Source organism: Cibotium barometz, chromosome 8 (genome assembly GCF_041138505.1).
Source record: "Cibotium barometz isolate CiBa-2024 chromosome 8, ASM4113850v1, whole genome shotgun sequence".
In the NCBI taxonomy this organism is placed as follows: domain Eukaryota; kingdom Viridiplantae; phylum Streptophyta; class Polypodiopsida; order Cyatheales; family Cibotiaceae; genus Cibotium; species Cibotium barometz.
In genome coordinates, this window is record NC_141053.1 from 62,667,359 (window position 1) to 62,685,043 (window position 17,685).

Sequence of the window (17,685 nt, forward strand, 5' to 3'; positions counted from 1 at the left end):
GAAATCGGGCATACCATCGTAGAAGTCGACGAGACGAAGCACACCAAACCATCGCAGAAGTCGGCGACGAAATTGGCCATACTAACCCGTCCACAGGTTCCAGAAGATGGGAAAGATAGACGACGACAACCACACAAAACAAAATACATGCAAAAAAAATGCATGCGAACGTTACATGTGTTCGCGTTCACATGCAACAATGCATGCAAACGTTACACGTTTCTGCGTTCACATGCAATAACTTATTAATGCAATCCCCATAGAAGATTTGGGGTGCACGTGTCTGCGTGCACATGCAAAAGGACTAGATTAAGGTTATATTCTATAATTATTTATTGCAACCCCCACAAAAGATTTGGGATGCATATTGGAGTCGTCTTGTCTCATGAGGTGAAGAGAGTCAAGAGGAGACTCACTTCTCCCACCTAAACAAAAAGACCCAATAAATTATATAGCTACGCCACTTGTAAAGTTTACTTCCACGTGGCACTACGTAAATAACGCCTTACGCAACCTTTTCCTCGTAAATGGTAGAAAAATCAGGAACCTTTTCGGCGGCGTACCTTTTTCACAGCCGCCGGCGAGGCTGGCGAAGACACGTCAGCGTCGCGTCCCGGTCGTGCACTTTTTGCACTTTTCAGGGCAACTCACATTTTCTTTAAACAGGAAGAGAGCACTCAGCACACTCCCCGTGCTCAAAAGGTTCTAGGTACCCGCCTGCAGATCGAATAATGCAATGAGGGTTTTTAACAATGGCAGAAAAGAGCAGAGAGAACTACGGTTTCTTTGCTGTGTAAGAGAAGAGGGAAACAGGTTCTGTGCTGAGGGACAAAGCTAGGGTTCTGCGCTGTGAAGACTTAGGGTTTGGAAGACCGATCCATATGAAGGCTATGGAGGTGCCATGTAATTTCTGCTCGGAAGCTCTTTCAACTGTGTTCTGCAGAGCAGATGATGCACGGCTATGTCTGTCATGCGATCGTCATGTTCATGCAGCAAATGCCCTCTCGCGGCGCCACTCGCGAACCCTTCTCTGCAATAGCTGCGGCTCCCAGCCTGCCGTTGTGCGTTGCCTGACGGACAGTTTCTCTCTGTGCCAGCAGTGTGATGGACATGCCCATCAAGGCCACGACTGCCACACCATCGACTGCTTTACAGGCTGCCCTTCTGCAACAGAACTCGCTCGCCTCTGGGGCTGTGATATGATGGATCCTACAACGTCAAGTTCTCACCAGACTGGTCAGGGGAACCTCCCTGCTGGTGTACCGTGTGCCCAAGACGGCAACAACTATTGGGTAAGTACAGCTGCTATATATGAGTCATGTATCTGCACAGAAGATTGACTTATAGCCACCCATGGGTGCATGACTTCCCATATATGTGGTTCTTTCAAAAGCTTTGCAGGAGAGGCCAGGGCCTGTGACTTATAGACATGGGTGCATGAGTCCCCACGTATGTGGCTCATTCAACGTCTCTGTAGCAAAAGCTAGGGCTTGCAACTTATAGCCATGGGTGCATGGCTCACCATCTATGTAGCTCATTCAATGGCTTTGCAGCAGAAGCTTGGGCTTATGTCATGGGTATTCAATGGCTTTGTGGCACAAGCTAGGGCTTACGAGTGCATGACTGTCCTGTGGTTCATTCAATGGAAGCTAGGGCTTATGGGTTCATGACATTCTGTTGCACAATTCATTTGGAGTAGAAGGTGGGGGGAATCATATGAAACGTTTTGATGAAGATATAATGACTCAATGGGAGCAGAACCATGCAAAAGTCATATGATAAAGGCCATGTGATTCAAGAGGGTTGATGCACTTAATACAATCCTTGGGTTGCAAAATCATAGTTAAAATTGTTAGTGAAAATTTTGCTATAAAATCCATGGAGTATGAGAAGACAATTCAGGCATCAAAAGGGATAAAGGAAAAGGAGACATCAACCAATGTAGAAGCTGTAGTTGGTGTAGAATTTTCTCTTACTTGTGACAGGAAGTGCCTTACATGTGTCTACTGCTTGTGCAGATCAATCATCTCGCCCAAAGCCTCGTGCTGAGTGCGGGGATGCAGAATGTTCCATGCTTGCCTGCAAAAACAAAGCAAGAAGTTTTTCAACAACTCCTTCAGTTACAGAGGCTACAATCCCAATTCACAACACAGCAGCAACAGTTGTCTTTGCCATCTGCAATTCCAGTCACACCTCACACAATGAGACCTCCTCAGTTAAAGCAGAGTGGCAGAACAGATGAACAACAAACATGTTGGCAGCAAGAACATCAAAAAAAGAACACTGGCCGTCAGAACCAGCAAGCACTCATGGACGAACTCTTAATGGAAGACGATCCCAAAGAACCCGAACCACTTAAGACTGAAAACATAGCAGACTGTATTTTTCAGGATGATGCCTTTTGGCATTGCAATGTTGAAAGTCAAATGAATCAGGTACACGCTTATCATGTATTAGGCATTTGTCTATAGCTTGTTCTTTTCATTTCATGACATTTATGATGGAATGTAGAAGATAGTCTTTTTTAGCTTGGGAGGAGGCTTACTGCAGGAGAGAGCAGATATCATTGCACAACAGCCTCGAAGGTCTAATTATGGCAGTTTTGTGCAGTAAAGTAGGGAGGGCAGGCAAAACTGCATTGGGGCGTGTGTTCCTTATGCCTCCGTGCCCCAGTGCACACAACTCCACTGGGTTGATTGTGATAGAGGTGTTTGCTACAGTGTACCCTAATTCATGAAGATGTATTTAGGGTGGGGGAAAGGAGAATAGTGAAGGGAATATGATTCCTATACATCCATTTAGGCAATAAAGAGCAAGTACATGGGCATTTTGGAGTAGAAGTTTTATCCTGCTACGCAGAAAGTTGTTTTGGTGTACATCTTTCAAACAGTGTGGTTGTGTTTTGCTCGAAACGTAGTATAGGCATAGCCTCCAATGTTCAAGATACCTTGACTCCTCACATTGAGGAGTAACGCCTTTGGTGAAGAGATTGATGGCGTTCTCCAAACAACACGCCCATTATTAACCAATTCCGCTTAACATGGTACTTCATGGACAAATCAATTGCGACCGGCATCCACCGATCTCCCCCGAGCCAAGGCTAGGCTTCCTGCACAATCTGTCATGTGCAAGACATGCACTGGCTAATCCCAGGCTAATCCTGAAGAGGCAACAAGATAAAGATAGATCAGAACCTAAGTTTTGGAGCATAGGTTGCTGCGTTGGCAAGGGATTTGACTGGTGGTGGACAAGGAGGGCTGTTGGCCAGCGTTGGAAGGAAGGAAGGAAGACCTGTTGGCTGTAGCAGCAGACTCCTGAATTTTGTCCTGGACCTGGCCACCCAGTAGTCAGTCAGTCCATGAGTTTATTCAAGGCCTATAAAGGCAATATTGCTCATTGTTTTCAGTCATTCAGTCCAGCATTGGGCTGGATCACTAGACTAGGTTTTAGATTAGGTTACACACCTTTTCATGAAGGCAGCCTATGGCTGCAAGATTTGTATGTACCTTTTTGTACTATAGATTATAATGAATACTCAGCTATCTCTCTCTCTTCTCTCTCTTTTGCATGTGTTTTGCATCAACATGTTCCAAGATGGTGTTTAGGGCCGAAAGAAGACTCCTAGAGCTTCCGCATGTAACATTGGTATCAGAGCATTAGGCTCAACAAGGCTAAACTTTGATTCAGTCCCAAATGAAGGTGCACAGGTCTAAGGTACACGAAAGTGCACAGGTACAAGGCCCAAGGCAAGGAACATAAGTCATGGAAGAATTCCCAGGAGGTTGGTTGGTGGTGTTCCACAAAACCCAAGGGAATGGCAATCCTGTGAGTCGGATGCCACTTGGGGCACACCAAGAAAGGCTTTCAGGCAACGGCTCCAAGGGAGGTCAATCCTTCAAGGGGGTTGAGTGAGTGCCAGACTCAATACTCAGGAAAGACGACCAGAGACAGTGTTTAGGGATAGGGCATGAATGGAAAGGGGACTGGATGGAATAGATGTATAGATCTTTATTAGAGTTGCTCATCATCAGTGCATCTTGTGGTCCCATTGTAAGCCCTAGTCCGTGACATGCCAGGCATGAGCTACGTAGGTCTTTCCTCAGCCATAGAAGGTCAGTTAGTCAGACCAGTCCCTTAACCCACTTGAAGAGAATCATTCATGCATGTAGCTGTCCCTAGAATCCATAGGGTTAACATTTAGATCATGGTATGCATTGCATAGCATTTACTTCATGTGCATGTGAACCTTTCCTTAGCATTTGTACCCTTTGCTTAGCATTATAACCATTGCATAAGACTAGTCGGCAGCCTTAAAGCATATAAAATAGCACATTATTATCTTATTTATCAAGTCGTGTGCTAGCCAACTTGCTTTTGAGCAAACTGACCAGCTGTCATTTGCATGACATGCTTATGTACATTCTCAGGGCTAATCCAGAAGGGGCAGCCAAGAAAAAGACCATTAGAGCTTGGATTTAGAGCACAAGGTGTAGTTTGGACTTGGAGCAAGGGCTTGGATTGGCATTGGAAGGCATGGAAGCTGCTGTCGGCTGTACCAGAACTAAGCAAGAAGCTGTCGGCTGAGATATGAGGAGCTGTCGGGTGAATCAAGACAAAGGCGGCTGCAGCGCTTCATTTATTGGAGTCCATGCACAGTCGGCTGGCTGACTGTGCATGTCAGCGCTTCATTTATTGGAGTCCATGCACAGTCGGCTGGATGAAGCGCTTCATTTATTGGAGTCCATGTACAGTCGGCTGGCTGATTGCTGGTCGGCCAGTTCCCCAAGGAGTCCAAAGGCCTATAAATAGGCAAAGAGTCTCATCATTAGAATCATTCATTCCTTTAAGGGATGGGTCATAGTTAGGGACTGTTTCGGTGATGTTCACCTTTTCAAGAAGACAGCCAAGGACTGTAGATTTGTAGGTACCTTTTTGTACCATCAAAATATACTGAATTTTCCAACATATATCTCTCTCTCTACTCTCTCTTCATGTCTGCGTTTTGCATCAGCATGTTTCTAGTAGTGTTTAGGGCTGAAAGAAGACCCCCAGAGCTTCCGCGTGTTACATTGGTATCAGAGCATCTTGCTTAGCAAGGCTAAACGCTGTTTCAGTCCCATATGATGGTGTACAGGTCCAAGGTACATGAAAGTGCACGGGTACGAAGCCCGAGGCAAGGAACACAAGATCGGGAAGAGCTCCCAGGAGGTTTGTTGGTGGTGTTCCACAAAGCCAGAGGGGATGGCAGTCCTGTGAGCCAGATAGGTTCTTGGGCAACGGTCCCGAGGGAGATTATCCTCCAAGGGGTGATGTGAGAGTGCCAGACACATTTCTTAGGAATGAAAACCAAGACAGTGTTCAGAGTCAGGGAAAGAATGGATTGGGGACTGGAGGGAACAGATGCATAGATTTTATTCAGAGTCAGAGTGGTTTTGGAGACCGGGCCGGGCTTTTAGAGAAAAGGGTTGCCAGAGATGGATGGATGACAGAGGGACTTCGGGAAAAGATTGGGATGATGACAGTCATCCAAGGAAAAGGTTGGAATCCCATCATCAAGTTTAGCAGAGGGGGATGTCATGTGCATGACATGCTCATGTACATTCTCAGGGCTAATCCAGAAGGGGCAGCCAAGAAAAAGACCATTAGAGCTAGGATTTGGAGCACAAGGTGTAGTTTGGACTTGGAGCAAGGGCTTGGATTGGCATTGGCAGGCATGGAAGTTGCTGTCGGCTGTACCAAAACTAAGCAAGAAGCTGTCAGCTGAGATATGAGGAGCTGTTGGCTGAATCAAGACAAAGGCGGCTGAAGCGCTTCATTTATTGGAGTCCATGCACAGTCGGTTAGTCGACTGCTGGTCGGCCAGTTCCCCAAGGAGTCCAAAGGCCTATAAATAGCCAAAGATGCTCATCATTAGAATCATTCATTCCTTTAAGGGATGGGTCATAGTTAGGGACTGTTTTGGTGATGTTCACCTTTTCAAGAAGACAGCCAAGGACTGTAGATTTGTAGGTACCTTTTTGTACCATCAGAATATACTGAATTTTCCAGCATATCTCTCTCTCTCTCTCTCTCTACTCTCTCTCTTCATGTCTGCATTTTGCATCAGCATGTTTCCAGTAGTGTTTAGGGCTGAAAGAAGACCCCCAGAGCTTCAACGTGTTACACCAGCTTTCCCACGACTATATATATGAAGCGCTTCCCTCATTCATGGATCATCATCATTAATCATCGATCGCTTCATCCTGGCTGAAACACATCTCTCTCTCTCTGCTCCTCTCTTGCAGAAAACACAGCTTCATCCCTCATCCCTTCTTTTGTAAAAAACGCATCATCCTCAGCCTGCATACCATTCGCTTGCATATTCAGCCCTAGAACAGTCTCCAAACAGCCCCTTTCTCAACCACAGTTTGCAGTCGTCCTACAGCCCCTTGGAAGAGTGCATTGGCATCGAGATTGGTCATCTTTGGTGCTTCTACAGTAGTGTGTAGTCAGCCCATCGTTTGGTCTTCCAAAGGTCTTGCGTTCGGGTTCATCCTCATGTCAAAGTTAGTTTTGCATTCATTCTCTTCAAAGAAATAAAGCAAATACTCCTAGCAATAGGAGGGGGCCCTTCATTGGGTGATTGGGACCCCATACTGTGTACAAATCTCTTTCTCTTAAAGTTTGAAGTGATAAAGTGGATTGCTAAAGACTCACGAAACTCAGGATATAGAAGGCGGTGCGAGATTTTGTGTGACAAGCCCTTTCATCTACGCATAATTCCGTTGCATGTTACATTGGTATCAGATTCAGCTTGTCAACACACACCGCATCCTAGTTTGAGAGCATCCTTGAATGGTCCAACTTCGCTCCGGCACGACCACCGACTTTAGCAACATGTCTATAGAGGAGAGTACACATCATTAGGAAGAGCTTGCTTCTCCCAAAGGAGATCATCCTCTTCCACCATCAAAAGATACCATAGCTCTACTTAGAGCTCAGAACCAACTTCTTATGGAGTATCTCCAACTCTTGGAGGCCATCGCAACAAAACCAATACTCCAGCTTCCCCCGACTTCATCTCTCTCTTCTTTCAGATGGAACAACAAAGATGAGAAGACGAGGCTAGATGGTGGGAAGAGAAAGCTCAAAAAGAAGAAAAGAAAAAGAAGAAAGATTGGAATATGAGGAAGCCCCGGGAAAGAGAGGCCATGCATCTGCAGTTCCAACATTCCCTCTCTTCGTTTTCTCCACTCATCGGTGCCACCAGCAAGCCTCCCGCAACACAAAGACTATCATCCAGACTTAGCGAAACTTTAGTAACTATGACGGTAAGTGTGATCATTCAACTGTCAATCAATTTTTTCATCATTTTAATGCATATTTTCCTTTGGCTAAGCTGATAGATCTGCAAGAGAAAGTCCACATAGTGGCTCCCCACCTTACAGGCAAGGCATGAAAGAAAGAGCAAACACACATAGGCAAAAGCACAAATTGTGGAAGGCTGTGAACAATTGATTATTGCTGAAGATGAGCAATGAGGGAAGCCCATAGGTGCTTATAAGCATAAGAGAGTGTCGCAACAGCCAATGACCTCCAGCAGATATGCAAGAATGAGATGAGAATTGATGAGAAGGGAGTGTTGGATTATATAATCTCTAGAGGGTCTACATCATCTTTTTCATGCTTGTATTGGCCATTTATGAGGCCCTGCATTGGCATATCTTAGTAGAGATTATTCAGCATTTTTTGGTATTTTTAGGCATTTTATGCTACTTCCATGCTGTCGGCCTGCTACAGCTGGCCGACCAGCATCCTGAGGGAGTATATAAGGGCTGGCTCCCTTTCCCTCAATTCATCTCATTTTTCAGCATTCAGTTGAGGTCATTAGCAGCTGCTACTACTTCTCACCATTGTACAGCACCTATGGGCTTCCCTCGTGCTCAGATTTCGGCAATAAACATCAGTTTTCAGCATTTACAGGTCTTGTACCTGGGCCTACATCTGTGTTTTATATTTGCTTCACTTTCTTTCATGGTATCAGAGAAAAACGTTGACCTGTGAGCAGAAGAAAGCTGCGTTTTCTGTTTTGGAGCAGAGGCTTCGACAGTTTGCTGCATTTTCTGTAGATTTCAGCATAGAAGGTGCTGCGTTTTCTTCCGGAAGTAGAGGCTTCCTCAAGAGTGCTGCGTTTTCTTCATTTGACACTTGGGATTGTTGTATATCTGAATTTTCAGCAAAGATTGCTGATTTTTCTGATTGCTGAAGCCCTCTTCTAGGTGCTGAGGACAGGGAACTACATCTTGGAGAGATCTTCTTCCTCTCCTTTTAGTTTCCCACCCTCCCTCCCTTTCTTCTTGCTGTGCACAGCCTGCGAGGAGGACTTGTGGATTTTTTCTTCAGCTCCTTTCTTCAGAGAAGGTTTCTTGTCAGAGGACATGGCTTCACGAGATTTCTCTACTGCTGCTCCTTCTCCTATTGATTCTCCAGCACCATCACAGCCTGGATCCCCTACTCCCAACGCTCCACAGGTGGTTCCTATTCCCAATCTCTCCTCTCTGAGTTTCTCTCATCCAGGTCTTGTTCCCACCCCTACCCACATACCATCCTACAATCCTCCCCAAGTTAGAGCTTACAGCAACCAGCAACCAACTATCATACTTGGTCTTTCTACACTCAGTTGTTGCTGGAAGGAGCCGGTGTGTGGATGGCTATCTCCACACCTCACTTGGTGGACCCTGCTTTGAGAAGCATATTGGATGCTCGGGCTCGTCTTATCATCATCCATTGCATGACTCCATCCATACAGGCATAGTTTGTCTCCTCCCGGAGTAATGCTCATCAGATGTGGACAGAGATCCAGAGGAGGTATGGGAGAGTTTTGACAGTGAAGATTGCCAAATTGGAGTCAGATCTGGAGAAGCTTACCATCTCTGAGTCAGATAACCTGATTGAGAAGATTGGAGAGTTTTCTTGTATCAAGTTGCAACTCCCATCCATAAACTTCTTGGTAAGTTGCCTGCTTCCTTTGATTCTTTGAGGGATAATATTTATTTCCGTGATCCTCTCCCCTTTCGAGGAAGTCGTGAGTTATCTCCATGACAAGTGCATGCTTCGCGGAAAAGGCAAGTCAGAGTCTGCTTTTGTTGCCTTTGACAAGGGCAAAGGCAAAGGCGGAAAAGGGAACTCCAACAACAACAAAAACAAAGGCAAAGGCAAAGGCAAAGGCAAACAGGATTCTAAGGAATCCAAGGACAAAAGCAATGAATGTGATTATTGTGGTAGGATGGGTCATACTGAGGCTTGCTGCTTTGCTCGTCGTGATAATTCTCGAGGAGCAAAAGCCAAGTATAAAGCCTAGGATGCTTCTAAAGCATTTGACAAGGACAACACCAAAGATAAAGGCAAAGTTTCAAAGGAGGGATTTGCCAAAGTTGCATACATGGCAGTCTCACAGATTCATCCACTTCTTCAAAGGATTCATTGTCATGTGCATCATAGATGCCATGGACATTCTCAGGGCTAGATCCAGAAAAGGCAACCAGATAAAGAGTATGAACCAGGTAGAAAAACCAGGATGATGGAGCACAGAGCATAGAGCACCTTTTGCAGTGTAGACTGAAGCAAGGCTTGGAGAAGAACCAAAAGGATGCTGTCGGCTGCTCACAGAACCAAGCGGCTGAAAACGCATCAGAAGATGGTCAAGGCACCAGTCGGCTGCAGGCGCTAGTGTGTGTGTGGACTGGAGTCCAGTCGAGCAGCAGCATGAGCTAGGAGTAGATCCAGTCAACTGCGCTAAAAAGAGCATTAAAAGAATTCAGAACTAGCCGACCAGCAGTCGGCCAGCTCCTACATTGTCCAAGGGACCTATAAACAGGCCCAAGTGCTCATCATTGAACTCATTCACTCCCACTAGGGGTTTGAGTCATTAGGAGTCCCATAGGGGATAGATTTTTGGTGTGTTACCACCTTTTATGTAAGGCAGCCCATGGCTGCAGAATTAGGTACCTTTTTGTACCATAGAATATACTGAATTTCCAGCACTTCTCTCTCTCTCTCTACTCTCTCTCTATATCTACGTTTTGTATCAGATGGTTTCCAAGAGTGTTTAGGGTTGAAAGAAGACTCCCAGAGCTTCCGCGTGTTACATTGGTTTCAGAGCATCAGGCTCAGCAAAGCTAAACACTGATTCAGTCCCAGATGATGGTGTATAGGTCCAAGGTACAAGAAAGTACACGGATATGAAGCCCAAGGCAAGGAACACAGATCGGGAAGAACTCCCAGGAGGTTTGTTGGTGGTGTTACACAGTGCTAGATGGGGATGGCAGTTCGGTGAGCCAGATAGGTTCTCAGGCAACGGTCCCAAGGGAGGTTGATCCTCCAAGGGTGACTGGCAACATGCTGATGCAAAACGCAGACATGAAGAGAGAGTAGAGAGAGAGAGATGCTGAAAATTCAGTATATATCATATAGTACAAAAAGGTACTCTTCTACAGCCCTAGGCTGTCTCATACAAAAGGTGAAACATCACCAAAATCTGGTCCCTACTTGGACCCTAAGGACCCATCCCCATAAAGGAATGAATGAATATAACAATGAGCTCTTGTGCCTACTTATAGGCCCTTGGATAAACAAAGTGCTAGCCGACTGGGCATAAACACCATCATTGGCTGCGCCGCCTAGTCTTCTTGCAGCCGACACAGTTCCCTGCTTCCGACAGCAACCAATGCAGCCGACAGATCCTTCTTCTCTTTCATGTTCTGCCCCTTGGCCACAACTGCACCTCATGCTCATAACTTTCTAGTTCTACTCTGTTTTTCTGGTTGCCCCTTTAGGATTAGCTCTAGGATTTGTCCATGGGCAGACATGCACATGACAGCACCACTACAAACCACTCTTCAAGTTTCCTGGCATGATGTCAATTTGGTGATCTTTTGATCGCTCTGGCTTTTTGCTTTGGCTTGACAGGATAATTTGCAACCATATGTCCCTTGTTTCCTCATTGAAAATAATTCCCTTCTTTGGCATATTCTTCATGTTGCTCGAGGGACAATCTTCTTCGAAAGAGTGGGAGTTTGTCTCCACTCCCATCCTTCTTCTCGAGAGAATCGGCTTCTTGATGGGGATCCATCTTTAAACTTTTTCTTTTGAGATGGATTCCGATTGTCGTTCTTTGTCTTGCCGTCCATCCAAGGCATGCACAAGGCCTCGGCTTTGCAAAGCCTTGTCTTGAGCTTCTTCCAATGTCTTTGGTCGTGCCATGTAAACTGCTTGCATAAGCTTAGGTTGCAATCCATTGACAGACTTATGCATTTCCATTAGTGATGGAATGGGGGTATAAGAAGTAAACTTCAAAAAAGACTGCTGAAAAGTTGTTAAGGTATGATGCCACATCCTCACCAACTTTTTGCTTTACCTCATCCCCCATTCCTTTTGCACATCAGCTTCAAAGTTTGCGGGTAAAAACTTCTTGTTGAACAAAGTCTTGAAGTCCCTCCACGTCTTCAGCTCGGTCCCTTCTTGTATTACTTTTAGCCACCAATTCAAGGCGGCATCCTTCAAATGCATACAAACCATGTGAAGCTTTAACTTTTCGGACTTGTCGTCACCAAAGTAGCATCAAATTGCTTGATAAAGGATAAAGCTTTTTGGGTATCTTGCTTTCTGTGAAAAGCATCAAACTTGATGCTCCTCTCTCCCGGTTTGAAGTCCATCTTGCCGGTTGATGTAATTTCATTTGCCTTCCTTTCTCTCACCTATCCCGAAGAAGTTGCATCTGAAAAAAAGTTGACCTGGGAATAGCCTCCCTGTTTTCTCCACGCGAAATAGACCGGTAGCTCTAGATCCTTCTACAATGGTAACTCCTTTGGCTCGTAGATAAGCTTTGGCGGATTCCACTCATTCGGCCTCAGTGGCTTGTTCTCCATGATCATAATGATGCGCGCACACACTCCACGATCTCCTTCATGATGCTACAAGAGAGGTTCCTGCCTTGCTTTTTGCCAAAAAGTGATGCTTTTGCTTTGCTTTTGCCTTTTACTTTTCTTTTGGTCTTTTTAATAGTTAAATATTACTTATCTTTAGTCAAAAGTTCTTGTTTTGCTTTTCTAGCTTCAGGGCCTTGTTTTTGGCCTTGGAGCTGCTTTTTGAAAAAGTGGCTTTTAGCTTTTTGGTCCGGGTCAGTCTCCTCTTTCCAATGGTGCCCTTGGCTCGTGGTCAACCTTGTTTGACTTTTTGCTTATTCTTGCTTTTTGACCAAGAATGGTGCTTTTTCATAATCAAACCTTATGGACCCTATACCCATGTCTTCTTCCATCTGTCTGGTGTCCGGGCATGGGTTTCATCATGTGAAATAGAGCTAGGAGGACCAAATAGTTACATCTTGTCTTCTGGCTCACCCTCTGCTCTGGCCAAACCAATCCCACTCACATTCCTTACTCTTCTTCTCTCAGAATTCTGCAGCTATGCATAGAGCTGCATAACTCCAAAACCCAAACAACCTGCAAAAATCCTCACCTTGGTATTTTCATCAGTAGTGAGTATCACAGCCATAAGTCACAGGGAATGGGCATTTTTAGACTCGGGAATGTTGGGGATGGCAGCATCTTCCCGTTCCTATTCTCATCCCATGTCACTCTATAGTCACAGGGAATGGCCATTCTCAATCTTTTCCGTCCCCGTTCCCCGTCCCCATTTCCCGTCCCGTGTGACTATGATCACAGCACTAACGTCCATTTGCCTTGATCTCTTCCTGCACTAACCTCACCTCTGCAGACTTCCTCAAAAACAAACCATTCATAGAATTACTGACAGGACCTTCAGCCTCTGCCCAATGCTTCAAAATCTGGCCAGAGCTCACAAACTCCTGAGAGCTGAACCAAGCTTCGAAAAACTTAAAAAAAAAACGAATCTGCAGGAGGCTTACCTCTGTAGTCCACGTTTTCTAACACCAAATCTGCAAGTAGTCAAATTCTGCACAGTCATATCCCACCTTCAAAACTCGCAGTCAACCTGATTCTTCTCTAGAAGTTACGCTGCCCCTTCTCTCCCCTTTCTCCTCTCCTCTGTTCAGCTCTTCTGACCATCCAAGATCTCAGCTTTCTCTTCCATGCCCTGCTGTCCAGCACTTCAACTTTGCCTTTGTTGAGTCTCAAAGTAGAGCAATCGCAATCGCTAGCACCACTGCCATCCTTATGAACGTGAAAGGAATGCATGCATGGGCCATCACAATTCACTGTAGGCCCTTATAGGATGGAAGACATGGCACCAAAGAAAGTGTTTTCCTCATGAAAAGACCACCAAATGAAGCCTTCTTGCAGCTGGATCAAGTTGCCCTTAAAACACTGAAGTAGAACCTCAGTGAGTCTATTATGTATACAAAAATGCAAATCCTAACTAATGGTATCGCTCAGTGAATTGCCCACTATAGGGCTCACGAAATGCACAGAGAGAAACCCCCCAGGATGGAGCTGCGAGATAGCAGGCATGATCAATTTGGCAACCCTCCTTCTATTTTCAACTACTTGCTTTTTGCTCTTCCCCGATTGGTGGTGTCCTCCCATGCGCCAAGTGGACTACTACTTATGTATATACATTGGATGCATATACTAATGCACCATTCCTATGCACATGACCAGCTATGAGCCATTCTCAACACCATCATATACACTCACTTATTTCATCATCCCCACATCATAAACATGCTATGACTACTCACAACCATCCTCTCTCAGACTTAAACTCCCAACAAACCTATGCTACCATGCAAACAAATCCCATGTGAATATGAGATGCAGATGACCATGCATCATCATCATGGACATCATCCACCATAGCTTATTCTCATCCATTGCATCATGAGTTCACACAGAACATCCCATGTCCTTTCCATCTTCTATTCCAAGCCCCCTCCAAATCACACCATCAGAAGCTCTCATGGCTTCTCCTCCTCTAAACTTGCTCGGTCCCATCTGCATGCATCACAAAACTGCTCCTCACAATGTTCTGCCATGTGGCCAAAGGTAATCCCACATGCATGTTTGGGGAAGAATTGCAAGGCTATAAGATTGACATGAACTCCCCTTTATACCTTCGTGAGAAAGTAGAAGAGAGAGAGGTCTCTTCTATTCCGTCGGTTATACGACGACTCTGCTGCTGGCTGGTGTTGTTGCCTGTGCTGGTTGTGTTTCTTGCGCCCGTTGACGGTGCTGTTGCATGGCTTTCTGCCAGCCATGCTACATATCTTGTGTGCAATTGTGCACCTGCCTTGTGTGCTGTGTTGGGCCTTGTGGGCTTGACCACCTAGTTACTATGCTTGGGTCTATGCCTACTACTACATGATGAGGGTTGATCGTAGTGTCACAACCTTAATTAACTTAATTACTATAGAGACGAATTTAGATGAATGCAATGGAGCTATATTAATGATGCAAATGATTACAACTGAGTTGAGATCTGTGAACAAATCTATGATGCTGATGCTAATGTTGACTTCAACTTCTGACTTGAGAAATGACTTGATGAAATGCTGAATTATGTCTAATGCTTATATATATGCTTGAGGTGTTGGTCGGCCAGCAATTGGTGCTGTCGGCCAGTTGTTTGGACAAATAATCATCAAAATTCTGATAAAAATAATGTGCTTGTCTTCAATGTTGCCCCTTGTGCTGGCCTTCACACTGACACTAGCTGACTGGCTGCTTGAGTCCCTTATGGGCTGCCGAGTGCTGGATGAAGGCACTTGATGGCTGCCGACTGGACTCCTAGACCCTCCTTGATGATGTGTATGCTGGTGATGTAGATGATGATGATGTCAGCTTGTCACCGTGCAACCCGAAGGGTGTGTAGGTGACAATGCCCTTATATTAAAAAAAAAAAAAACAGAAAGTGTGCTTTTTAAAAATTATCGTTAACAATAAACTATTTAACCTCACATACTTTACATAACATCTTCTACTTGAGCTTGCTTACTTTTAACAATGGGCAGATCGGGGCAGCACATGGGACCAAACAACAACAGAACCAGTTGCGTGATGATGATGCGGCATCCACACAAGCCGCCATGATGAAGTAGCCAGGAAGCCGTGAAGGGGTGTAGTAGGACGTTTTTATGATGCTGATCATAGATATGTGCTCGAATTTGCAAGTGGACAAGTTTAGCACTCGCAATGAGCAAAAACGAGGGAGAGGTAGTCATGCAGCAAAGTGACGATTTGCTTGCAGAGAGGGCGAAAATGAATTGTGCATGGATTTATTAGACACCAAACTTTGGCCACATGGGTGGTCACCCCTCACTTATGGGGGGCCCACCCCACACATTGTGGCCGCCAGGGTGCCCAATAAGTTGGGCCCCGAGCACTAGGGTGCCCACTAAGTGGTCACTAGTGCCCACTTAGTGGCCACTAGGGTGCCCACTAAGTTGGGCCCCGAGCACTTTATAAAAATGTCCACCCATTTTCAAATGAATGTGAACTTGCAAAGGTTCTAAACATTACAAAGAATAACTAATAAAAGGGTTTTTTGAGTGCACTTACCACCTATTCACAAGCCACAAAACACGTTAGAATACAGGGCAATCGCATAGGTAGCCATCCCAAGCCCATGAGCTGAACATTCATAGTAGGCAAACACACGAAAATATTTCACGCAAAAACAATTTCAAGCATGCAAACATGTGTGCATGTGCACTTTGTTATGAGCAAACCTCCCAGGTATGGAACAAGTACAACACTGGCATTTTAGGACAAAACAGGTGTGAGAAACTTGGATTCCAGACACTCGAATCCACAGACTGGCCATAAAAAGGCATGAGAAACTGGGATCCTAGACACTTGGATCCACAAACGGGCACAAGAAACTGGAGAGAACCATTTGGGTGGCCAAATGGTGATAGTAATGATGCCATTTCTTGATTGCATGCATACACATGCATAGCCACTTCCTTCTAATTCAACTTGTGACTCTCATAAGCAATGACTCCTCGATCTTGATACAAAACAGCCCCAATTCCTCTTCCACAAGCAACGGCTCGTATGGTGAATGGCTTAGAGAAGTCTGGGCATATTAAGATAGGAGTGGTGATAAGTAACCTCTTGAGCTCTTCAAAACTCTTGTCGGCAATGGCATTTCAAAAGGCGGCCTCCTTCTTGAGCTTGTTGGTGCGGGGTGCCGACACTAGTGCATATCTCTCAATGAATCTCCTATAGAAGGAAGACAAACCCAAGAAACCTAAGTTGAATAGTAGTTTCAGGTTCTGGCCAATTCCTCTCACATTCAACTTTCTCGAGATCCACCCTTATGCCATCCTTGCTCACAATATGCCCAAGATATTCCACCTCATTTTCCATGAAAGTGTATTTTCTCTCTTTAGTATACAAGTGGTTGGCTCTCAATGGATGGAAAACCTCTCTCACATTTTGCAAGTGATCATCCACATTCTTGCACTCTATCAAGATATTATCAAAGGACACAAGCATTGACTTGAACAAATATGATTGTAGCATTTTGTTCATCAATACTTGAAATGTAGTGGATGCATTACACAAGCCAAATAGCATCAGTGGTTTTGTACTCATTACCCTTTTTCATGCGAATTGGATGATACCTCGATCTCAAGTCTGTCTTTGTGAACACGCTTGCACCTTTAAGCTCATCAAGCAAATCATCAATGCGAGGTATAGGATACCTATTCTTGATTGTAATTTTGATGAGATCAATGCACATTTTAAGAGATCCATCCTTCTTCTTCACTAAGAGAACGGATAAAGCAAATGTCAATTGACTTGGCTCAACCCATCCAATATCCATGAGCTCCTTCACCTGCCTTGCCACTGTCACGTGCACACACGTGGACTTGGCTAGTCTGTTAGCTAATCCTTGATTAGGCAAAAAATTTAGGATCAATTTAAGGCATTTGATAAGCTCTGATAGTCAAGGTGAAGCCCCAAGGACAAAGGAATGAGCTGGCCATGACGTAAGCCTTCAAATAGGCGAGTCAACATCATTAAAGGATATTTAAATGATTTTTATGCTTCTCTCTGTTGGCTGATAGCAATCGGGATGGATATAGGAACAAGAGGCAATAAACCAAGCCGAGGCAAGCAATACCTGATTAGCCACCAATGCTATGGAGGCTAAATCCAATTTCGCGGAGCTTCAATGAAGAAGCTTCTTCCAAATACTCATAAGTACCGGAGTAAAGTGGTGTGCAGGAGAAATATCAATCCCAAGTATCTAGCAGTGCATCCTTTGTTGATCCAAGTAAAACCAAGCTTTGCACCCCAAGCAACTCTCCGCGAGTCACTAATCCAAAAACTAACAGATTTGTGCCAATTAATGAGGATTAGTGACTCCTCTCTCTCCCTCTCTTTTCCAAAACCCGATACTAGATCCTCTTCTAAGTAACCCTCCTGGAGGGTTACTACCGTAGTCGAGTTTGCCACTCGAGTTGCAGATGTGAGCATTGGAGATTCGATTGATGGAAGACCGTGCAGCAGCATCCCGTGCTGCCACACAAGAAGATGCTAGATGACGTGTGGAGCACGAAAGATTTCTTGTGGCTTTCGACACAAGAGCGACATTAGCTTCTTCCTGGAGTCATCCTCTTGAGAGGATGAACTTCAGTAAGTATAATGTTAAACTCGACCCCACGACCCTTTATTCTTCGTTGCATCAATTCGAAGCTTATTTTGTTGCTGTTAAGAAGAA

The 17,685-nt window shown here is 44.9% G+C and overlaps 1 protein-coding gene across 6 annotated transcripts in view; it reads left to right on the forward strand.

Moving 5' to 3' along the window:
* The first annotated feature begins 663 nt into the window (after nt 1–663).
* LOC147636529 (zinc finger protein CONSTANS-LIKE 9-like) overlaps nt 664–17,685 on the forward strand; it is a 60,188-nt gene continuing 43,166 nt past the window's right edge. For all 6 annotated transcript variants that reach the window (XM_086801995.1, XM_086801996.1, XM_086801997.1 and 3 more), the window contains exons 1-2: nt 664–1,292; nt 2,019–2,435. In XM_086801995.1, coding sequence (XP_086658121.1) covers nt 882–1,292; nt 2,019–2,435 — 828 coding nt within the window. In that variant the 5' untranslated portion in view covers nt 664–881. The remainder of the gene's footprint in view (nt 1,293–2,018; nt 2,436–17,685) is intronic.